The sequence below is a fragment of the Phoxinus phoxinus genome (assembly GCF_949152265.1).
Source record: "Phoxinus phoxinus genome assembly, chromosome: 5".
NCBI classification, from domain to species: Eukaryota; Metazoa; Chordata; class Actinopteri; order Cypriniformes; family Leuciscidae; genus Phoxinus; species Phoxinus phoxinus.
Window position 1 is genome coordinate 15,810,713 of NC_136880.1, and position 20,248 is coordinate 15,830,960.

At 41.3% G+C, this 20,248-nt stretch overlaps 1 protein-coding gene across 1 annotated transcript; it reads right to left on the bottom strand.

The window, feature by feature from the left end:
* Positions 1–13,787: 13,787 nt before the first annotated feature.
* Positions 13,788–19,967, bottom strand: bambib (BMP and activin membrane-bound inhibitor homolog b). Its single transcript, XM_079614072.1, has 3 exons — positions 19,432–19,967; positions 18,302–18,571; positions 13,788–16,400 (listed from the first exon to the last, which is right to left on the bottom strand). Exons 1-3 carry the CDS (start codon positions 19,505–19,507, stop codon positions 15,985–15,987), a joined length of 762 nt encoding a protein of 253 aa, XP_079470198.1. The 5' UTR covers positions 19,508–19,967; the 3' UTR covers positions 13,788–15,984.
* Between the last annotated feature and the right edge of the window lie 281 nt (positions 19,968–20,248).

Consider the following 20,248-nt stretch of genomic DNA (forward strand, 5'->3'; position numbering starts at 1 on the left):
GTAAAATATTATACCAAATTAAATTATTTTAGAGTGAATACACATTGTAGTTTGGTTCTCTTGGTTTCTTTGGTCCGAACCAAAAAAGTCCTGGTATGCTTACCATTCACACATTCATTTTAACACTGAATCTAAAATAAAAAAATTGCTTTTATGATGTATATTTTGCAATGGAACTTACCAAACATCCAAATCAATGCTGTGTGGTGGTCAAAACACACTCATTGTATGTGCGTATACAAAAATAGTTTTTAGTATTTTTACCAGCTGGGAACTAGCTGAATAACTAGCTCAGTTTCCTGTGTTTTCTTAGTTCTTGCTCATCTGTTGCCATGGCTTTTGATCTCACCTGTGTCTTGTTAATTATGTTGTTTAGTCTGTAGTGTTTCCTTGTGTGTATATTTAGCCCTCATTTTCAGTTGTTCTTGGTCAGATCTTGTTTCATTTGGGTGTTGTTCTGTGTCCTGTATTTTTGTTTCCAGATAGCCTGAAGAAATGTAATTTTGAGTTTTATTTATCAAAGAACTGACTGCCAGTAGATCCTTCCATTATTTTCCATCATATTTCAATCCCTTCGCTGAAAGAAGAAATGGGGGCATGTCATTTGTCGTACAAGGAGATCTCTCGTAACTCTTTGTCTCTTTGTCTAACCCAGTTCTTTGGCCCTGTCTCTTCTGGCTTCCTTCAGACCAACTTATCCTTCTCTGGCTCCACCTAGCAGCTCAAATCCGCCTTGGGCTTCCAGCTCGTCAGCTTCGCCCTGATGTGTGAACCCTCTAGCTCCACATCGGCCCGTCAACCCCGTCACTCCACCTCGGCCCGTCAACCAGTGAGCTCCAACGCTCCCTCAGCTTCACCTAAGACAGTCGTCCTTACGGCTTCACCGGGCTTACTCGTCCCTCCGGCTCCACCTTGGTCAGTTGTCGCTCTGCCTTCGCCAGGCCCTCATCTGCACCTTGGACCTCCATCCATTCAGATCTGTCGGGCTCCTCCTTCCCTCTGGGTTCACCTCAGTCCTCAGTCACACCGGCTCCGCCTCAGTCCTCCGGCACCCTGGCTCCACCTTGGCCGCTTGTCAAATGTGGCTCCACCTTGATCTCCAGGTTCTTCAGTGTCATCTGGTCTCTTCAACTCCACCTAGGTCTCCACTTTCACCTGCTCCATCTCTGTCTGTCAGCCCCCTTGTTCTGCCTGGCCTCTCCACCATGGCTCCATCGACTGGTAGTAAATGTCTCTTTTGGTCTGTTTGTGTTTTGCCTCAGTTGGACTGAGTTAGCTTTGCACCGTTCTCAATTCAGTTTCATTTTCTTTATTCAAGCCCATACTTTGCCATGGTTTTTGAATTTCCCTAATGTGTCTTGTTAATTACCTGTTTAGTCCTGGGCTGAATCTGAAATCGCCCCTAAACCCTGATTCACTATTCTATACGTTAGTCCACTAATACAGTTCACTTGAAGGGGTGAATGAAACCGAGTGAGCGAATTCAGACAGGCGTTGAGCATACATTGACTGTACACTCGCTATTGCGGTGTATTGTGGGATTGAATGAGTGCACTCGATAACGTCCACTAGGGTTTATATTTATTACAAATGGCTATCCCCTCAAATTAATGGCCTATTTGAGGGTATAGGGGGTGATTTCAGACACAGCCCTAGTGTTTCCCTGTGTATTTATTGCCCTCAGTTTCCCTTTGTCTGTTATTGTCTATATTAGTGGTTGTTCTGTCCATGATTTGAGAAAGCTCTGAGAAACCAGAGTTTTTGTTTTTGTTTTGTTATTAAAACAACTGCTGTGCATAGATCATGCTCTTATTAATTTTTAGCTCTGTTGCAACCTGCAACCACGCTATGACAGTTTAGACCTGGGGTGCCAATCCGGGAGATCCAACCCTTATCCAACACACCCGTCTGTAATTATCATGTGCTCCTGAAGAACTTAATGAGCTGCTTCAGTTGTGTTGGATCAGGGTTGGAGCTGAACTTTGCAGGGAGGTAGATCTCCGGGAACAAAAGTTGGTTTTAATCTAACTAAACGTGCCAGTTGGGCGGCAGTGGCTCAGTGGTTCATGTAGGTTGTCTACAAACCAGGTTGGTGGTTCAATCCCCGGTTCCACTTGACCAAGTGTCGAGGTGTCCATTAGCGAGACACCTAACCCCATCCCGTCGAGCTGGATGGCGCCTTGCATGGCTGACACCGCCGTCGGTGTATGAATGGGTTAATGTGAGGCAAAAATGTGAAGCGCTTTGGTGGCCATTGGGTCTGTGAAAGCGCTATATAAAATGCAGTCCAAATGTCAACTAACCCATATTTATTCCTTTTTTGATATTAAGACAGTTGTACGAAAAAGGAAGCACCAACATGACATTTTATCCTGAAATTAAAAACATGCTCATCATAGTAGAAGTGTATTCAAGTAAAAAATGTTCAGCTGTGCCACTACTACACAATAAATGCTCTTTCCTCAGCTCAAAACCTTACACCAAATAGCCAGTATTTAACATGGCCACAAAGAAAATGGCAGCCATGAAGAGAAGCGCTGTGGGGGAAAAGGCGTTACTGTTTTACAGACAATATTGCTCAAATAAGAGGCTTCTCTGAGAAAGCCACCATAGAGTCAATTTCTGTCTCCCCTCATCTGTTGGTTCAAAACCACCTTTATGAATATGGTTTTCCAGCAGTTAGCATAAGGCTTTGATAAACTAGCACGTGGTCGTTTCTGTGGTGCTGCGTGTCGCGGCTTTGTGGGATCTTTAATTTCCAAACTTGCACTCAAAACTTTTAATCATCGTTCTGAAAATTACAGTTGTGAAAATCACCGCCTCACTTAAAGAGGGGGCAGAAAATAACTAGTCTGAATACAATTATAGGCTTTTCAGTGTGGCTCCAATGTGTCCGGTTGTTTAGTAGCTAAACACAATAAAAAACGTTTTTGTGATGCTTGTGTTGAAATCATATAAGATATGGCCACAGTTACAGATCACTAGTTCTTACCAGGGTTCGAAATGACTTAGGACTCTTGGGGGGTCCCCTAAAATTGAATTATTAAATTATAAAAAATTCTGAAGAATACCTTGCTTCACTACTGTAGGCAAAATTATATGGACCAATGTTGAAGGTGGGATAATGGTCTTGGGATGTTTTTCATGGTTTGGGCTAGGCCCAGTATTGTAGTGGTGTCTGGAGAAGTGGCTATAATCTAACAGGTAAACCTCTAACTCTGGAGCAACAAAGTACAGCACCTTAAATAAATCCAAATCCCTGACATGACAAAGTGAATAACAGGTCATTCTGTCCTTGAGCGAGGAAGTTAACTCTAAATCCACCAGGTGTACTCATTATGGCAGCACCATGCACCTTCAAGGGGTTTGATCAAATACAAATGGCATTTATCATCCCTTATGTTACATTAAATGTAATTTGTAAAACAACTGGCCGCTGGATTGAAAAATAATGATGTCTGAAAAGACTGTACATTAGAAGGTTTACTTTGTTTCAAAGTAGTCAATCCATAATCTGATCTAAAATATTTAGGGACACGTAAAAAAAAAAAAAAAAAAAACGTAAAATATTCTAACATGACAATAATCCAATAGTAACCACCACATTATTCAAAATCAACATGTCCAGGCACATTTTATTTATTTGTCTTAACTAGTTCTCAAAATTAAAATGAAGAAAAATATTACTTAAGAAATACTATTTAATATTATAATATGAGTGTTAAAGGGATACTTTAAAATGAAAATTCTGTCATCATATACTAACCCTCATGTCATGTGGTTTTAAACCTGTATGAATTTCTTTCTTCTGCTGAACAGAAAGGAAGATATTTAGAAGAATGTCAGTAACCAAACAGTTAACTGGTCCCATTGACTTCCATAGTATTTTTTTTTTCCTACTATGGAAGTCAATGAGACCAGAAACTGTTTTTCAGAAACAATTCGACACAACTACACAAGCATTTTTAACCGAACGTTAACGTTACTCTGTCAACAGCCTATTGTCTAAATTACCGCGCTAAACAGCTGACGTTACGTAAACCGAGCGAGCATGAGAGCACCCGACTGCAGACGTCAATAATGCAGCGTAATGGAATAATCTCCCGATCAAACTCCGCTTCTCGAAAGTTATAAACTGCCTCAGGAACCCAGTTAAGGTACAAAAATCTATTCAACAAAAATAGTGATGGAGTTAAGCGTTTTTTCGCTCAGCCGAGCCGTGGAGCAGCCTGTGTCCGTCCGTCACTCACTCACTCATCCGGGCGTGCACTGCGGTCTCATGAGGAAACGCAGCTTTTTGATATAGTTTTTCCCATTCCCGAATACAAATATTTTTGTAAGTATTTGTTCGAAATAAGTATTTGTAAAAAACACGTTATTTGTGCCTTTCCGAATAGCTACCGTATGTATTCGGGTTCGGCTCCACCCCTAATACACATAACGTTAACAGCTAGCAATAAACAAACGTAGCCTACTCTTCTAATCATCATTACACTGGGTATCTAGTTAATGCAACTCGAACTCCTAATAGTTTACTATAAGCAATTACAGAGATATAAACATAATCAAAGCACTTACAGGATTTTCATTCAGGATTTCACTCTTTTGCCGCGTTCAGCAGCGGGAGCACCACAACAACAATCTGTGACTGTAAAAAAAAGATGGACACGCATCTTCGCGTCTCGTCTGTGACGCTAATAACTGCCCTGATTGCTGCCTCACGCTAGAAAATAAATAAATTACTGTTATAAATATAAAACGTCACTGAAGACCTATAATTTTCACAATCATTTTTAATGTTAAAATATACTTGTCGGGACCCCCCAAAATCCAAAAATAAATTATTATGGGGGGTCCCTAATGACTTATGGAGGGTCCGGGACCCCCCCAGACCCCCCTCATTTCGAACCCTGGTTCTTACTAACAAAATCATATACAAAATCTGGTATCCGGTTATATTTGTGGTTCTATCCATCAGTATTATAAGAATGCTATATTTTTATTTCACTGCCAGTATTCAAGGAAATGATCCAAGTACTTGCTATAATACAACAGATTATAGCTCCAGAGTTTCATGATGATCTTAGAAAGTTGTTTTTGTTTGTTTTTTGAGAATTGAGAGTGAACTAAAAGTTATATGCGACTCCCAGTCCACCAATATCTCTCTGTTGTCATTACTTTTCATTACTTGGCTACTTCAGAAACTATAAAGCAGTCATATGTGAATCTCAAATCTAATCTACCATATTCCCTGCTTTCTGATAACGGAAAATTACAGTAGCTACAAACTGTAAAAGAGTTTCCCCTCTGCTCAGTGATGTAATATTTGCTTAATGTCCTTTGATTTGAGGATCAAGAGAGACTGAACTGAAAACAACATTTTTCCTTTTACTTTCTTGACTACTGCAGTCAAAAAATCAAAAGATGAGATCAAAAAGTTACAAGTGTGCGACCCCTTGGGTGTAGAGAGTCTGCCATTTCTGAGGTAAACATCAAGTGACTAAGTACTTCCTGTCTGTTGGCAGAACTGGCATGAGTGAAGGTTGGAGAAAAAAGGTCACCAAACATACGGCGGGTTTAGAAGTTGATCCAGCTCTCTCTCTCAAAACACCTGGCACAGGTTTTGCTAAGAAAAATCTTTCAAAAACACATTTGTACAGCTCCGAAACTTGACATGATAGTGCACTACAGAGATACATTTGGGGCTTTTTTTAGTTTTTTGAAAAACAGGTTATGCAATGCTCAGAACTTGTTCTGTTCTTAAACTGAGCTGCCTTGTTGTCTACGGTCTACAAAGTCATATACCTTTCAAGGAAGCATCCAAACTGAAATGGAACCTCTTGAAATTTGAAATATTTGAGCTCCTTTAATGATCATTCATGCTCCTCACGAGAATTACGTTGACTCCAACACTCCTAATTGATTCCAGTATAGTTTGCCATTAAACACAAAATACACTATTAAACACAAAATAATACATAGCACAGTCAAATTTTGGGTGAAGTCATCCAATTATGATTATAGATTTTTATTTTATTTTTTACTTCATAATGAATAATATGTAGATTTATAGTTTACATTTACCATTTTTCGCCGCTTCATCTTGGATGAAATTGTTTCAGTTTTCAATTATTTATTTGTATAATTTATCATTGTTATCATTATTATAATATTTTTTTACACATTTTTTACACTTTCTGTCACATTGTTAATGTGTTTTCTGTTGTTTCCATGGACTTTTAGGTTGTTTTTCTCATTCAGTGTTTGTTTTCATCTCTGTCGTCATTTTCATTAGTTCATTTTCATCACCTGTCTAGTTAATCAGTTAATCATCCTTCATTGTCATCACCTGTTGTACCCTCGTCATCCTCTGTGTATTTAAGTTCCTGTCTTTCTCCTTTCAGTTGTCGGTCAATGTTTTGTATATGTTATTGTGTATGGAGAGTGTTACCCTTGCCTGTACCAGTTTTGTTTAAGTTTTATTATAGTAAAAGTTTGAATTGGAACTTTGGGCCTCTGCCTGTCTTCATCCGCACCATACCCGTGACAGATTGACCGACCTAAAAGTAATGGAGGAGGACGCTACGGAGGCATTTCTGTTTAATCAGAATGGGAGTTCATTGGAGGAGTTGGTGGAAGTTTACCTGCATCTTCATCAGGATGTTTACTGGGAGGAGGAGTTTCTGAAGCAACGGTTCTGGAGAGGACTTGATGATCCACTAGCCCAGATATTGCTGCTCAGGGACTTAGATCGTCCTTTTATTGAGTTTATGGACAGAGCTCTTTGGGTTTGTGGTTCCTCCCTCACGGTAACACCAACCGATCCAGAGGCACCGCTGGTCCCGTCCAGCCCAGAGCTTCCTGCACCGCTGGTCCCGTCCAGCCCAGAGCTTCCTGCACCGCTGGTCCCGTCCAGCCCAGAGCTTCCTGCACCGCTGGTCCCGTCCAGCCCAGAGCTTCCTGCACCGCTGGTCCCGTCCAGCCCAGAGCTTCCTGCACCGCTGGTCCCGTCCAGCCCAGAGCTTCCTGCACCGCTGGTCCCGTCCAGCCCAGAGCTTCCTGCACCGCTGGTCCCGTCCAGCCCAGAGCTTCCTGCACCGCTGGTCCCGTCCAGCCCAGAGCTTCCTGCACCGCTGGTCCCGTCCAGCCCAGAGCTTCCTGCACCGCTGGTCCCGTCCAGCCCAGAGCTTCCTGCACCGCTGGTCCCGTCCAGCCCAGAGCTTCCTGCACCGCTGGTCCCGTCCAGCCCAGAGCTTCCTGCACCGCTGGTCCCGTCCAGCCCAGAGCTTCCTGCACCGCTGGTCCCGTCCAGCCCAGAGCTTCCTGCACCGCTGGTCCCGTCCAGCCCAGAGCTTCCTGCACCGCTGGTCCCGTCCAGCCCAGAGCTTCCTGCACCGCTGGTCCCGTCCAGCCCAGAGCTTCCTGCACCGCTGGTCCCGTCCAGCCCAGAGCTTCCTGCACCGCTGGTCCCGTCCAGCCCAGAGCTTCCTGCACCGCTGGTCCCGTCCAGCCCAGAGCTTCCTGCACCGCTGGTCCCGTCCAGCCCAGAGCTTCCTGCACCGCTGGTCCCGTCCAGCCCAGAGCTTCCTGCACCGCTGGTCCCGTCCAGCCCAGGGCCTTCGCCGCTGGTCCCGTTCAGCCCAGAGCCTTCGCCGCTGGTCCCGTCCAGCCCAGGACCGCCTTCGCCGCTGGCCCCGGTCAGCTCAGAGTCCTCTTCGCCGCGGGTCCAGTCCAGTGCTGACCTCCCCAAGAAAATTTTGGGGGGGGGCAATAAGTCCTCTGAGGGGATCGTGGAGGCCCTTCCGACACGGTCGCCATGGCCGCCCGAAGGGTCCTCACCGCCATGGCCGCCCGAAGGGTCCTCACCGCCATGGCCGCCCGAAGGGTCCTCACCGCCATGGCCGCCCGAAGGGTCCTCACCGCCATGGCCGCCCGAAGGGTCCTCACCGCCATGGCCGCCCGAAGGGTCCTCACCGCCATGGCCGCCCGAAGGGTCCTCACCGCCATGGCCGCCCGAAGGGTCCTCACCGCCATGGCCGCCCGAAGGGTCCTCACCGCCATGGCCGCCCGAAGGGTCCTCACCGCCGTGGCCGCCCGAGGGGTCGTCTCCGCCGTGGCCACTCGAAGGGTCCTCACCACCATGGACGCCTGAGGGTCCGTCTGCTCCGCCATGGCCACGCCCTCATCCTGCTCCGCCCTGGCCACCTGCACGTCCTGCTCCGCCCTGGAGGCTTCCTGCTCCAGATCGGCCACCTGTTCATCAGCCTCCAGGGCGCCCACCCTCCCACCCCTTTGGATGTTTTACGGCGCGAGGACGCGCCTGGGGGGAGGGGGGGGTTCTGTCACATTGTTAATGTGTTTTCTGTTGTTTCCATGGACTTTTAGGTTGTTTTTCTCATTCAGTGTTTGTTTTCATCTCTGTCGTCATTTTCATTAGTTCATTTTCATCACCTGTCTAGTTAATCAGTTAATCATCCTTCATTGTCATCACCTGTTGTACCCTCGTCATCCTCTGTGTATTTAAGTTCCTGTCTTTCTCCTTTCAGTTGTCGGTCAATGTTTTGTATATGTTATTGTGTATGGAGAGTGTTACCCTTGCCTGTACCAGTTTTGTTTAAGTTTTATTATAGTAAAAGTTTGAATTGGAACTTTGGGCCTCTGCCTGTCTTCATCCGCACCATACCCGTGACACTTTCACAATACAAAAGGAGAAGCTAAACTACATTTACTTTTGGCCATCCAGTAGAAGTTTTTATACTAAATTCAGATTTCTTAAAGAGATCAATAATTAAAACTTAGGCTAGTTATTGTGTTAATGTGTCTTGATTTTTTAATTTATTTCATTTTATTTGTCAGGGACACTTGGGCTTCCTCCAACCTCACTTAAAACACTTTGATATTATCATGTTTGAGCAGGCGCACTTTAACAGCACTTCACAGCATGAGAATGTACTGCAAGTATGACATGTTGTTGGCTTTTGTAAACAGGTCATAAAGATTTGCACTACTAATGAAGATGTGACATCTGAAAAAAGTCTCCACTGACAAGTTTGTTAGATGTAAAAAACAAAAAACAAAACATAAAACATATGCATGTAACAAGTAAAAAGTGTCTAAACAGAGATCTTATTCTAAAATGAATCTGGTAAACATATATGCATCAAAGCACTGAACATGTGCTCAAGGTATTTTTGAATCTAATTGAGAAAATAGTCATATTCAAGCATTTTTATCCTTTTTTTCCCCGGTTAATAATATTACTTCACGTCTACACCACCCATTTTTAATCCAACCGAAATTGAATTTGGATCGAGCTCAATTGACCCTTCACAGGGAGCTTGATTGACAGGTGATCTGACCAATCATACTTCGCCATCCGCCATTTTGTCCGACAAAGCAGTCAGGAGAGTTAGTAGATTAACATGGGAGGATTTGAACTTGAGAAGCGGAGTGTACTGACGCCCTTTCCGCGGTTAAAACAACATTCCTTCTGATGTTCATCCATGTTTATTTGATGCTATAAATGAACTAATGAAGAGATGATCGGTTCACGAGCAGCTTTAACTGATGCTCTACAGCGATCTGACAGACACATTAAAGAGCCACAAAACGGTATTTAATGTTTAAATTTATTTTAAAAAATTACCAAATTTGAAAGGTGTTTGAAACCTTTGAAACTTTGTTTAATATGTTTAATATCAAAAGTAACCGAAAAGTAACCTGGTCTGTCCTGTCTGTCAGCGTGTTGTCAGTCTCCTCTCTGCTCCGCGATGTATTTTTCACTGCGTGAGAACATGGTGTGGCGTGAGAGCGGCGTAGCTTGTCGGACATAGCGACAGTAACTAAGGGTCGTGTCTTTGGGAACAGTCAATTCGCCTTTGGCTAAGCCACGCCGTAGAATGTGGATTGACCAATCACAGCGCAGCCAAGAACGAGCTCCCACAGAGGTCCGACACTTTTTCACAGCGCTCCATTGACTTTAACACAGGCGTCTCATATATTTGGTCTCGGCAGGCTATTACCGTCGTAGTTTTATCAAAAATATGGTTAAACGTTGTGCCTGGGGGATTTGTAACACAGATACGCGTTTCCCAGAGAGGTTGGAGGGGGGTGTCCGTTTTTTTCCCTTTCCAAAACCGAAGTCAAATCCTGACAAGTGTCGTCTTTGGATTACACTGTGTGGACGTCCTCAGTCAGCGAAACCCCTCAAGGATCAACAAGCACACTTTTGTGTGCTCTATTTTTGCTTTTAACCTTACTGTGAAGTTATACTAGTTAGACAGTTTTATGCTATTTTAGATTATGATTTCGGTTCTCTACCCTAATTGTTGATACGCTAGCACACGCTGCTAATAAATACAACTTTATAACATTACTCGCGTAGTCCGTTTGCTTTGTAACTTAATAACAATTATAGAAGTGAAGAGACCTACCCAGCTCTTTGATATCGTTAGTCCCAGCCTCCGTCTCGATTAGGATATGCGGTGGTTCATTTTTTGACTGTGACCGTTATGCTTTTGTCTCTATTTGGATGCCTTGTTGTTGATTGCGTTTCCACCGGTATGTCTTGAATATAGCCTTCGAATGCGCACTGCAGCCCCTTTTGCCTACTTCTATCGGACACTTTATTTGCTGCTTTATAAAAGTTTGATAAAATTTCAGCAGGAAGAGCCGTCACAGAATAAGCCATGTTGATACCAAACCAGAGCCCAGATGAAGTTGTCGGAGGTAGCAACAGTAACTAAGGGGGGCGGGGCTTAGCCAAAGGTGAATTGGATCGATTGGAGTGTTTACATGAAGGCTTTTCAATCCGATTGTGCCATCAATCCGATTACTATTTTAGATTATTTGGCTGCATGTAAACGTACAGTAGCTACTGTGCAATGATAAAATAAATAAAATAGCAAATAATAAAATAGCACTACCAAAAAGCCCAAAAAGGCTAAATAAAGGGTTATTCTGTTCTGATGTTAACCTCTGCAAAAATGCACTAATATTTGAGTTTATGTTTTTTTAAATATGTGTGGGCCACAGAAGAAGTTCCCTGTTATTACTGTCAGAGGAACATATTCACTGCAATAACGCTTGCATTCTTCTCCAGGGCCAACAATAACTGTTAACTTCTTGTGCATTGAGCCAGAAGCCGGGTGTGCAGTGACTTGGAGAGTGAATGGGGACAGATTTTTAGGGAAGCTTATGAAAGAGACTGTCAAGACTCGGGACCTCGGGAGTGGACTAAAGTGTAAAATTACTGCAAAAAAATAATAATAAATGGGTAAAGAGACATGGAGTGCTGTCACAAGGGATTATTTGTACATTGATTGTAGGATTGTAGGACCCGCTGCACTACCTGTTTGCAATACAAAAGGATTAGGAAAAGGAAGAAGCTAAGAGACTAGCATAAAATCTAATTTGCACTGGAAACCAGTGTCAACCGCACCTTGAGTCCAGAGGAATTACCAATAAGTAGTGCGAGATGGAACGTTTACACAGAGGATCGGGATCCGTTCCAAAGAAGCCGAGCGGTAACTGTGAAAGGGTTTGAGGCTGAGTGATTGTGGCCTGGGGACTGAGTCAGTCAGTGTAGCGCTACTCAGGGTTCGAAATGACTTAGGACTCTTGGGGGGTCCCCTAAAATTGAATTATTAAATTATAAAAAATTCTGAAGAATACCTTGCTTCACTACTGTAGGCAAAATTATATGGACCAATGTTGAAGGTGGGATAATGGTCTTGGGATGTTTTTCATGGTTTGGGCTAGGCCCAGTATTGTAGTGGTGTCTGGAGAAGTGGCTATAATCTAACAGGTAAACCTCTAACTCTGGAGCAACAAAGTACAGCACCTTAAATAAATCCAAATCCCTGACATGACAAAGTGAATAACAGGTCATTCTGTCCTTGAGCGAGGAAGTTAACTCTAAATCCACCAGGTGTACTCATTATGGCAGCACCATGCACCTTCAAGGGGTTTGATCAAATACAAATGGCATTTATCATCCCTTATGTTACATTAAATGTAATTTGTAAAACAACTGGCCGCTGGATTGAAAAATAATGATGTCTGAAAAGACTGTACATTAGAAGGTTTACTTTGTTTCAAAGTAGTCAATCCATAATCTGATCTAAAATATTTAGGGACACGTAAAAAAAAAAAAAAAAAAAACGTAAAATATTCTAACATGACAATAATCCAATAGTAACCACCACATTATTCAAAATCAACATGTCCAGGCACATTTTATTTATTTGTCTTAACTAGTTCTCAAAATTAAAATGAAGAAAAATATTACTTAAGAAATACTATTTAATATTATAATATGAGTGTTAAAGGGATACTTTAAAATGAAAATTCTGTCATCATATACTAACCCTCATGTCATGTGGTTTTAAACCTGTATGAATTTCTTTCTTCTGCTGAACAGAAAGGAAGATATTTAGAAGAATGTCAGTAACCAAACAGTTAACTGGTCCCATTGACTTCCATAGTATTTTTTTTTTCCTACTATGGAAGTCAATGAGACCAGAAACTGTTTTTCAGAAACAATTCGACACAACTACACAAGCATTTTTAACCGAACGTTAACGTTACTCTGTCAACAGCCTATTGTCTAAATTACCGCGCTAAACAGCTGACGTTACGTAAACCGAGCGAGCATGAGAGCACCCGACTGCAGACGTCAATAATGCAGCGTAATGGAATAATCTCCCGATCAAACTCCGCTTCTCGAAAGTTATAAACTGCCTCAGGAACCCAGTTAAGGTACAAAAATCTATTCAACAAAAATAGTGATGGAGTTAAGCGTTTTTTCGCTCAGCCGAGCCGTGGAGCAGCCTGTGTCCGTCCGTCACTCACTCACTCATCCGGGCGTGCACTGCGGTCTCATGAGGAAACGCAGCTTTTTGATATAGTTTTTCCCATTCCCGAATACAAATATTTTTGTAAGTATTTGTTCGAAATAAGTATTTGTAAAAAACACGTTATTTGTGCCTTTCCGAATAGCTACCGTATGTATTCGGGTTCGGCTCCACCCCTAATACACATAACGTTAACAGCTAGCAATAAACAAACGTAGCCTACTCTTCTAATCATCATTACACTGGGTATCTAGTTAATGCAACTCGAACTCCTAATAGTTTACTATAAGCAATTACAGAGATATAAACATAATCAAAGCACTTACAGGATTTTCATTCAGGATTTCACTCTTTTGCCGCGTTCAGCAGCGGGAGCACCACAACAACAATCTGTGACTGTAAAAAAAAGATGGACACGCATCTTCGCGTCTCGTCTGTGACGCTAATAACTGCCCTGATTGCTGCCTCACGCTAGAAAATAAATAAATTACTGTTATAAATATAAAACGTCACTGAAGACCTATAATTTTCACAATCATTTTTAATGTTAAAATATACTTGTCGGGACCCCCCAAAATCCAAAAATAAATTATTATGGGGGGTCCCTAATGACTTATGGAGGGTCCGGGACCCCCCCAGACCCCCCTCATTTCGAACCCTGGCGCTACTGTAAAACAAGACACGATTGTAATAGCTACCACACTACACTGCCATGCCCTTATGCTGCTGCTGCTAATGATTCCAATGCCTCAGTCGAGCGCTCGCAACTGTGCATGTGTTGACAAACTGAAGCATTAGCCAAGACTTTTCCCTCCGGGTGTAATGAGCTCGTCAATATCGTACACAACACTGAGTGCTTTCAGTGCTTTCAGTTTCACCCAATGCGATATCATTGGACAAGAGACAGTAAAGATGAAAAATACCACAATGATTACTTGTTGAACATGTAATATTTACAGTGACACATATTTACAGTGAACAAAAATCTACATGCAGGTCAGAGGTGACTAGTGAATGTTAAAGGTTTAGTTCACCCAAAAGTAATCATGCCGTTCCACGCTTGCCGAACACAAAAGATTTTTGGAAGTATGTTTCAGTTCAAATACCAAGTCCATAATGTCCAAAACTTTCAATCGCCTTAACATCATGACCAAAGCACCAATAAGGTGCGATGCTACTAATGTGTCGGCATTTTTTATTTATACAGTTGATCAATGATTTGATTGCATCAGTGAATAATTAGCACTTAACCCCCTGAGGTCGGCAAACGCGCGGGCGCGTTTTGCTCGTTTTTTTTTACATAGCAGCAAAATAGACCTAAAATACTCCGTCGGTTTTGGTCATACAGACTTAAGAAATATGAAAAAATTAGCTGTTAAATGTCTACTTTTTTATGTGTCCACTTACAATCGAAATAAAACATTGTGCTTTTGTAAAATAAAGAAAGTAAACAGGGAGTGCTTTATGCCTCTCCGTCTCCGTGAACTTTTTTTCTGAAGCACTTCTCTAAACTCAAATAAAACTCAGCGAATACTATTCACTCAGACATGAGCTATATATCTCTATAATCATTTAAGTGTGTAGTTTTAAATTATCTAATTCAAATCTAAAACAAATATTCTCTGTTTATGTAATCTATATAAAAAGAACGAGAGATCAGCTGTGCTCATTATCTTTCTGGCACCTCATTACTCCGCTAATGTGACACGCCCATCGAGAGCGCGCGCGCTATTCAAACACAGATAATCTGAAGCAACACATGCAAACCAGTCAACGCCCACAACAGCTGGACAACACACTCGCTGTGAGGAATAGCTCTGCTAATAATATCGTGATTATCCTGGAAATTTTACCTCAAACGTGCTGGAGTAGCCGAACAACGGACCCAGCTGCAGATCATCAGTAAGTGCTTTGTTCTAATCGCGATATGAACTGGTGTCTGTAAACCGCAAAAGACTGTTTAAATTTGAATCGCGTTTCTGTGTTTGAATGAATGAACGGCACATGTGCATGCGTTTGTTTACTAACGTTACAGCTCGCGCGTGTCTGTGTGTGTGAATGAAATATCTATTGCCTACTGAGATGAGTAAAAATCGACTGAATACGTTGAAATAAAATGTCTTTGTATAAGCAACGTTTTAAACTGCAAATTAACATTTATGCCCTAATATAGGCTATATTATAAAAGACGATATGTTACAGACGAAATATGAAAGAAGTTTGTACTGCCACATCAAAACCTAATTTCCAAGGTGCAAACAAAATCTTAAAAGGTCAATATAAGCCTTCTCTTTAAATCTTGCTTGTTCATCCTATAAAGTGATCATATTGCTTCAGGAGACTTGAATGAAACTACTAGAGTTGTATGGTTGTTTTTTATGCTTCCTTTATGTCCTTTTTGGAGCTTGAACGTTTTGGACCCCATTCACTTCCACTGTAAAGACTGAAACAGCTGAAATAGTAAAAGTTTGAATTTGGAACACCGCAAAGGTGAGTAACTGATGGCAGAATTTTCATTTTTGGGTGAACTATAACTTTAACAGTGAAAAGTCACACATTCACACACCAGAGGACATTATTCACTGTCATTCATTTTAATTTTAGGGGTACAACAGCTTGTCACTGGGGAAGTTTGCTTAAAGAGACAATTGTGTACCTTATCCACCCCTGAAAACTGCCTATTAGTACCTTAAGAGTAGTAATGTGTACTATTATGAACATTTTAGGGATAATTAAGGTACCAAGATCTTTTACAAGCTGTTGTACGCCTTCAATTTTGGCAAAACATTTTTGTTTATTCTGAGAATGTTGACACGCTGGTCTTGCACCACTACTAAAGCAAATCAACCATAGTTTCTTTATACAAAAAGTGCAAACGTTAAAACCAAAAATATATTTCTTGGAATCCTTCGGTTATAAAGAATACCAGCACGAAGCCACTCCTCGTCGCAGCCTATAATACAAGCAGTCTTCTCCTCAAGTCTCTAATTCAAGTAAAGTGCTTCTAGAGCGACAACCATGTGGTTAGCGCTTTCAAGTGTTCTCTTGAAGGTCCTCCGTTGGAAGGGTTGAAATTAAACAAGTTTTAGTCAAACAAGTCCCAGGAAAGAAGCTAAATTCTCAAGTCTTATCACACAAACTCCAGTTTGCCTCGGCCGCTGTATTTTCCCCAGTTGACCAATGATAGAAGTCGCTGGCTGCTACGATCGGACTGTCGAATCTTGTCGCAGGTCAAGCAGCAGTTCTCATGTCCTCCTACTGGAACCATACACTCTAGGTCCAGTTTGGCCACGTGACCCTTGGTGAGGTGTTGGTCGTGAAAGCTGTAATGAAGGCGGGAGAGCATTTCTCGCCGCTGCTGTCGTAGTCTGCGGTTTTCGCTGCGGAGCATCCGCAGGGCCAGCGTGATGAGGAGGACCAAGATGAGGCCACCGGCGATGGGTACGGTGATGACGGCAGCTCGAAACCAAACCTCCTTGGAGGAAGGGATTTCCTGCAGACGTGCGATCACGTGACGGCTGCCTTCAGTTTGATGTCTGTGTTTTTCTGAATAAAAACAGAGAGGTAAAGCGGTAAAAACCCCCGTAAAAAACGGTAACACTTCACAATAACGTTCATTAGTTAACAACCTTAGTTAACATGAACTAAGTAAGGGTTAATGCCCGACGAGGTGTCCATTGTCAGGTATTACCGTATTTTCCGGACTATAAGTCACACTTTTTTCATAGTTTGGCTGGTCCTGCAACTTATAGTCAGGTGCGACTTATATATGAAAATGTATTAATACTGACTGAGATGAACCAAGAGAAAACATTACCGTCTACAGCCGCGAGAGGGCGCTCTAGTTAGCGGAGATGTTTAGAAGTGACACCGAGGAAGAATTCAATGTATTCATTGTTGTGGAATGAGATCGCGGGAGCTTGGTGAACTTGCTTACCGGTAACTTGCTTGTTGGACTCGCTGGCTTATGTTAATTTAGCCTATTGCCTTTCCAGATTAAATGTCTGTTCTTGGTCTTGGATTTTGTGAAATAAATTTCGAAATAAATGCGACTTATAGTCCAGTGCGACTTATATAAGTTTTTTCCTTTTTATGATGCATTTTTTAGACTGTTGCGACTTATACTCCGGAGCGACTTATACTCCGGAGCGACTTATAGTCCGGAAAATACGGTAATGGACGACGGCGAGGCGTGAACCGTCCCGTCGGACGGTCCACGCCTCGCCGTCGTCCATTACCGTATTTACCGTACCGTACCGTCCATTACCGTATTTACCGTATTACAGCGGAAGTCCATTAATACCTGACAATGGACACCTCGAAGGGCATTTACCCGCTTATACCATGTTCACTTGCCAAATAACACATTTTTAAAACATTAGTTAATATTTTAATTAGTTTTACAATCGAAATCTAACGGTTTTAGAACTCCTTTACTAGGGGTCCTACATCACTTTTTAATGGACACCCTGCAGCCAATCAGAATCGAGTATTCACCCAGACCATGGTATAAGAATGAACAATACCTCTACAGTATTCATTAATCTTAGTTATAGTTCATTTCGACATTTACCAATATATTATTACAATCAAAGGCTGTTTTTGTTAACATTAGTAACATACTAACATGAACAAACAATGAACAGCTGGATTTTTATTAACTAACATTAAAAAAAGATGAATACATACTGTAACAAATGTATTGGTCATTGTTAGTTCATGTTAGTTAATATACATTAACTAATGTTAAATAATGAACCTTATTGTAAAGTGTTACCAAAAAATAGTGTGGAACACGGAGAGGTTATTTTGAAGAATGTATGGACAAGATGGCTCTTCAGAGTCAATGGGGTCCAAAACAACATTGGACAGAAGGAAAAAAAATAAAAAAAATAAAGTCATACAGGTTTGTAACAACATGAGAGTGATTATGATAACAAAATTACCCATCTCAGTTGCTATTTTTGCCACTCTGCTCTCTAATAATATTACTTTGTTCAGCTTTGACCTGAACTGAAGCTGAAATATCAAATTTACCCAAGAAACAACTTCTCTGTGCTTGGCTGATGGTTTGTGAAACAGAGTACATTTCGTTTAAAGAGATAGTTCACCCTAAAATGGGGTAACACTTTACAATAAGGTTCATTAGATTATTAATAATAGCATGAACTAATAATGAACTGCATACAGCATTTATTAATCTTTGTTAATGTTAATTTAAACATTTACTAATACTTTACTTTAGCTGTATTTTTATAAACTAACTTGAACAAAGATGAACAAATACAGTAACAAATGTATTACTCATGGTTAGTTCATGTTAGTTAACACCTCTATTAATTGGCCAAGTATATAAGCACAGTTAATGACTGAAATAAAATAAAAAATGGCTGATAAAAATCTGGCTGGTTCATTTATCACTAGCAATAACTAAAGAAGACTCGTACCATGAATTTCACTTCCTCTGTATGTGAGATCTTGCAGGCCTCTGTAGTTGCACATATCCTCGTGGCAACACTGAAGAGTGGCGGATCCATGAACGGTATCTGGATGGCACGTTTTCCCAGAGTTCAGCAGAGGGTCGTAACACCCGTGGGATAAAAGAGACTTGGTGCTCTGAGGGTCTGAGGTGCGGGTGAAGCAGGCGTTCAGCTCAGATTTGCACATGTAACCGGTGGCCACACAGTGAGGAGCATCACAGTAACACCGTATTTCTCCTGTTACAACAAACGAGAAATGACCCATAATACTCCAACTGAAAACAAGAGCTCATTTTGGTTACACTTTATTTGAAGGTGTCATTGTTACAGTGTAATTATATATAAAGTACTGAGTAAGTAACAGTACATGTACTTACTATAGGGTCAGGGTAGGATTAGGATTTGATTGAGGGTTTGTTGCATGATTATGCATAATTTACTGTTATTACAATGGCTGTTCAAAGATATAGTTCGCACATTGATATAGAAGTCCATGTTTGGTATTTGGCTTTCAGACTTTTGGTTATAAGATAATTGCTCTGACAGAACAATACAATATTTTGTATTAATACTGACAAATATGTTCTCATCTATGTTGCAAAGTACTGCAAAACAAAGTGGAAACTCTAATAATAATAAATAAATAAAATTAGGTGTTCAGAAAACACAATTTACACAACACTTTATTTTACAGTGTCCTTATTTACATATGTTACATGTACTTGCCATAGCAATAACAGTAAATTATGCATAATTACATGCAACTAACCCTCAACAAAATATTAATCCAACCCTTACCCTATAGTAAGTACAGTAGCCTAACCCTAACCCCCTAGTATACTAGTTAATTAATATTACTCAATACTTAATTTAATAATTACTCTGTAACAATGACACCTTAAAATAAAGTGTAACCCACTTTGCTTTAGCGTGCATGTTAATGTAATAACTATTTGATAACATATAGCCTACTTATTGTAGCTTTTAATCACTTTTAGCTTTGTTAGATTTACTAATGCAAAAATCGTTATATTTAAAAAGCAATTGTGAATATATCAATTTGTATACTATTCTGACTAAGCTATTTGATCACTCACCTTTAGTGAGGAGAACAGCCATCGCGCACAGCTCGAGCTGAAGCCAAATGGAAACGAGGCTGCTGTTCCGCTGCATTGGATAAAAACACTTTGCCCTTCAGATTCGCATAGACACGGACTTTATAGCCAAACAATACCGTTTGGTGTCCAAAATGTGTTCCAACTCGCTTCGCTCAAAGCATTTCGTAACATTTTTAAATAGAAACGATCACATCGTGGTTCTGTCCTCGGTGCTCTCTTCAGGACTTCCAGATAAAATCATATCTGTGCGCAGAAAAGCCGATGACGCGCGGTTGTTTGATTTTTAAAAATAAAAACCCATATAATCCATTTGTGTTTCAATTCGGATGCGAAATTGTCAGGCTTCTCAACTATTCGCACGGATAATCTCTTGTGTTTATACTCCGCTTGAGTGCCCTTAAATGTTGAAGACTTGGGAATGAGAGAGCAGCTCCTCCTATGAGAGAGTCGTCGAGCCGCTGGGCTGCTTCATTCACACGCGTGAGTTTGGGACTGTTGCCTCCCCGTGTGCCCATGCTGGGATAATACAGCTTAACCCTCATCTTCTGCACGGAAAGCATGACTTGACTTATGTGTGTTTACCCTGTGTGTAAAAATAGCCTACCAATAGCTAATAGTTCGAAATTTTCTCCTTAGTCTACCCTTTTTTTTATACCCTTAAATTAAAAGTTTAAATTTGCGAATTAGGATATACATTTGGTAAAATACACACATATCCCCCAGAAAACAAAACAAGTACAACTTACCCTGGTATAAGAAGAAAAAAAACATAGTAGGCTAATAAACAATACTATTT

Coding starts and splice junctions, on each gene's coding strand:
- bambib (XM_079614072.1), bottom strand. CDS start 19,507: ATGCAGCGGAACAGCAGCCTCGTTTCCATTTGGCTTCAGCTCGAGCTG. Junction 18,572..19,431: donor GGCTGTTCTCCTCACTAAAG/GTGAGTGATCAA, acceptor TTGTTGTAACAG/GAGAAATACGGTGTTACTGT. Junction 16,401..18,301: donor CAGAGGAAGTGAAATTCATG/GTACGAGTCTTC, acceptor GTTTTTATTCAG/AAAAACACAGACATCAAACT.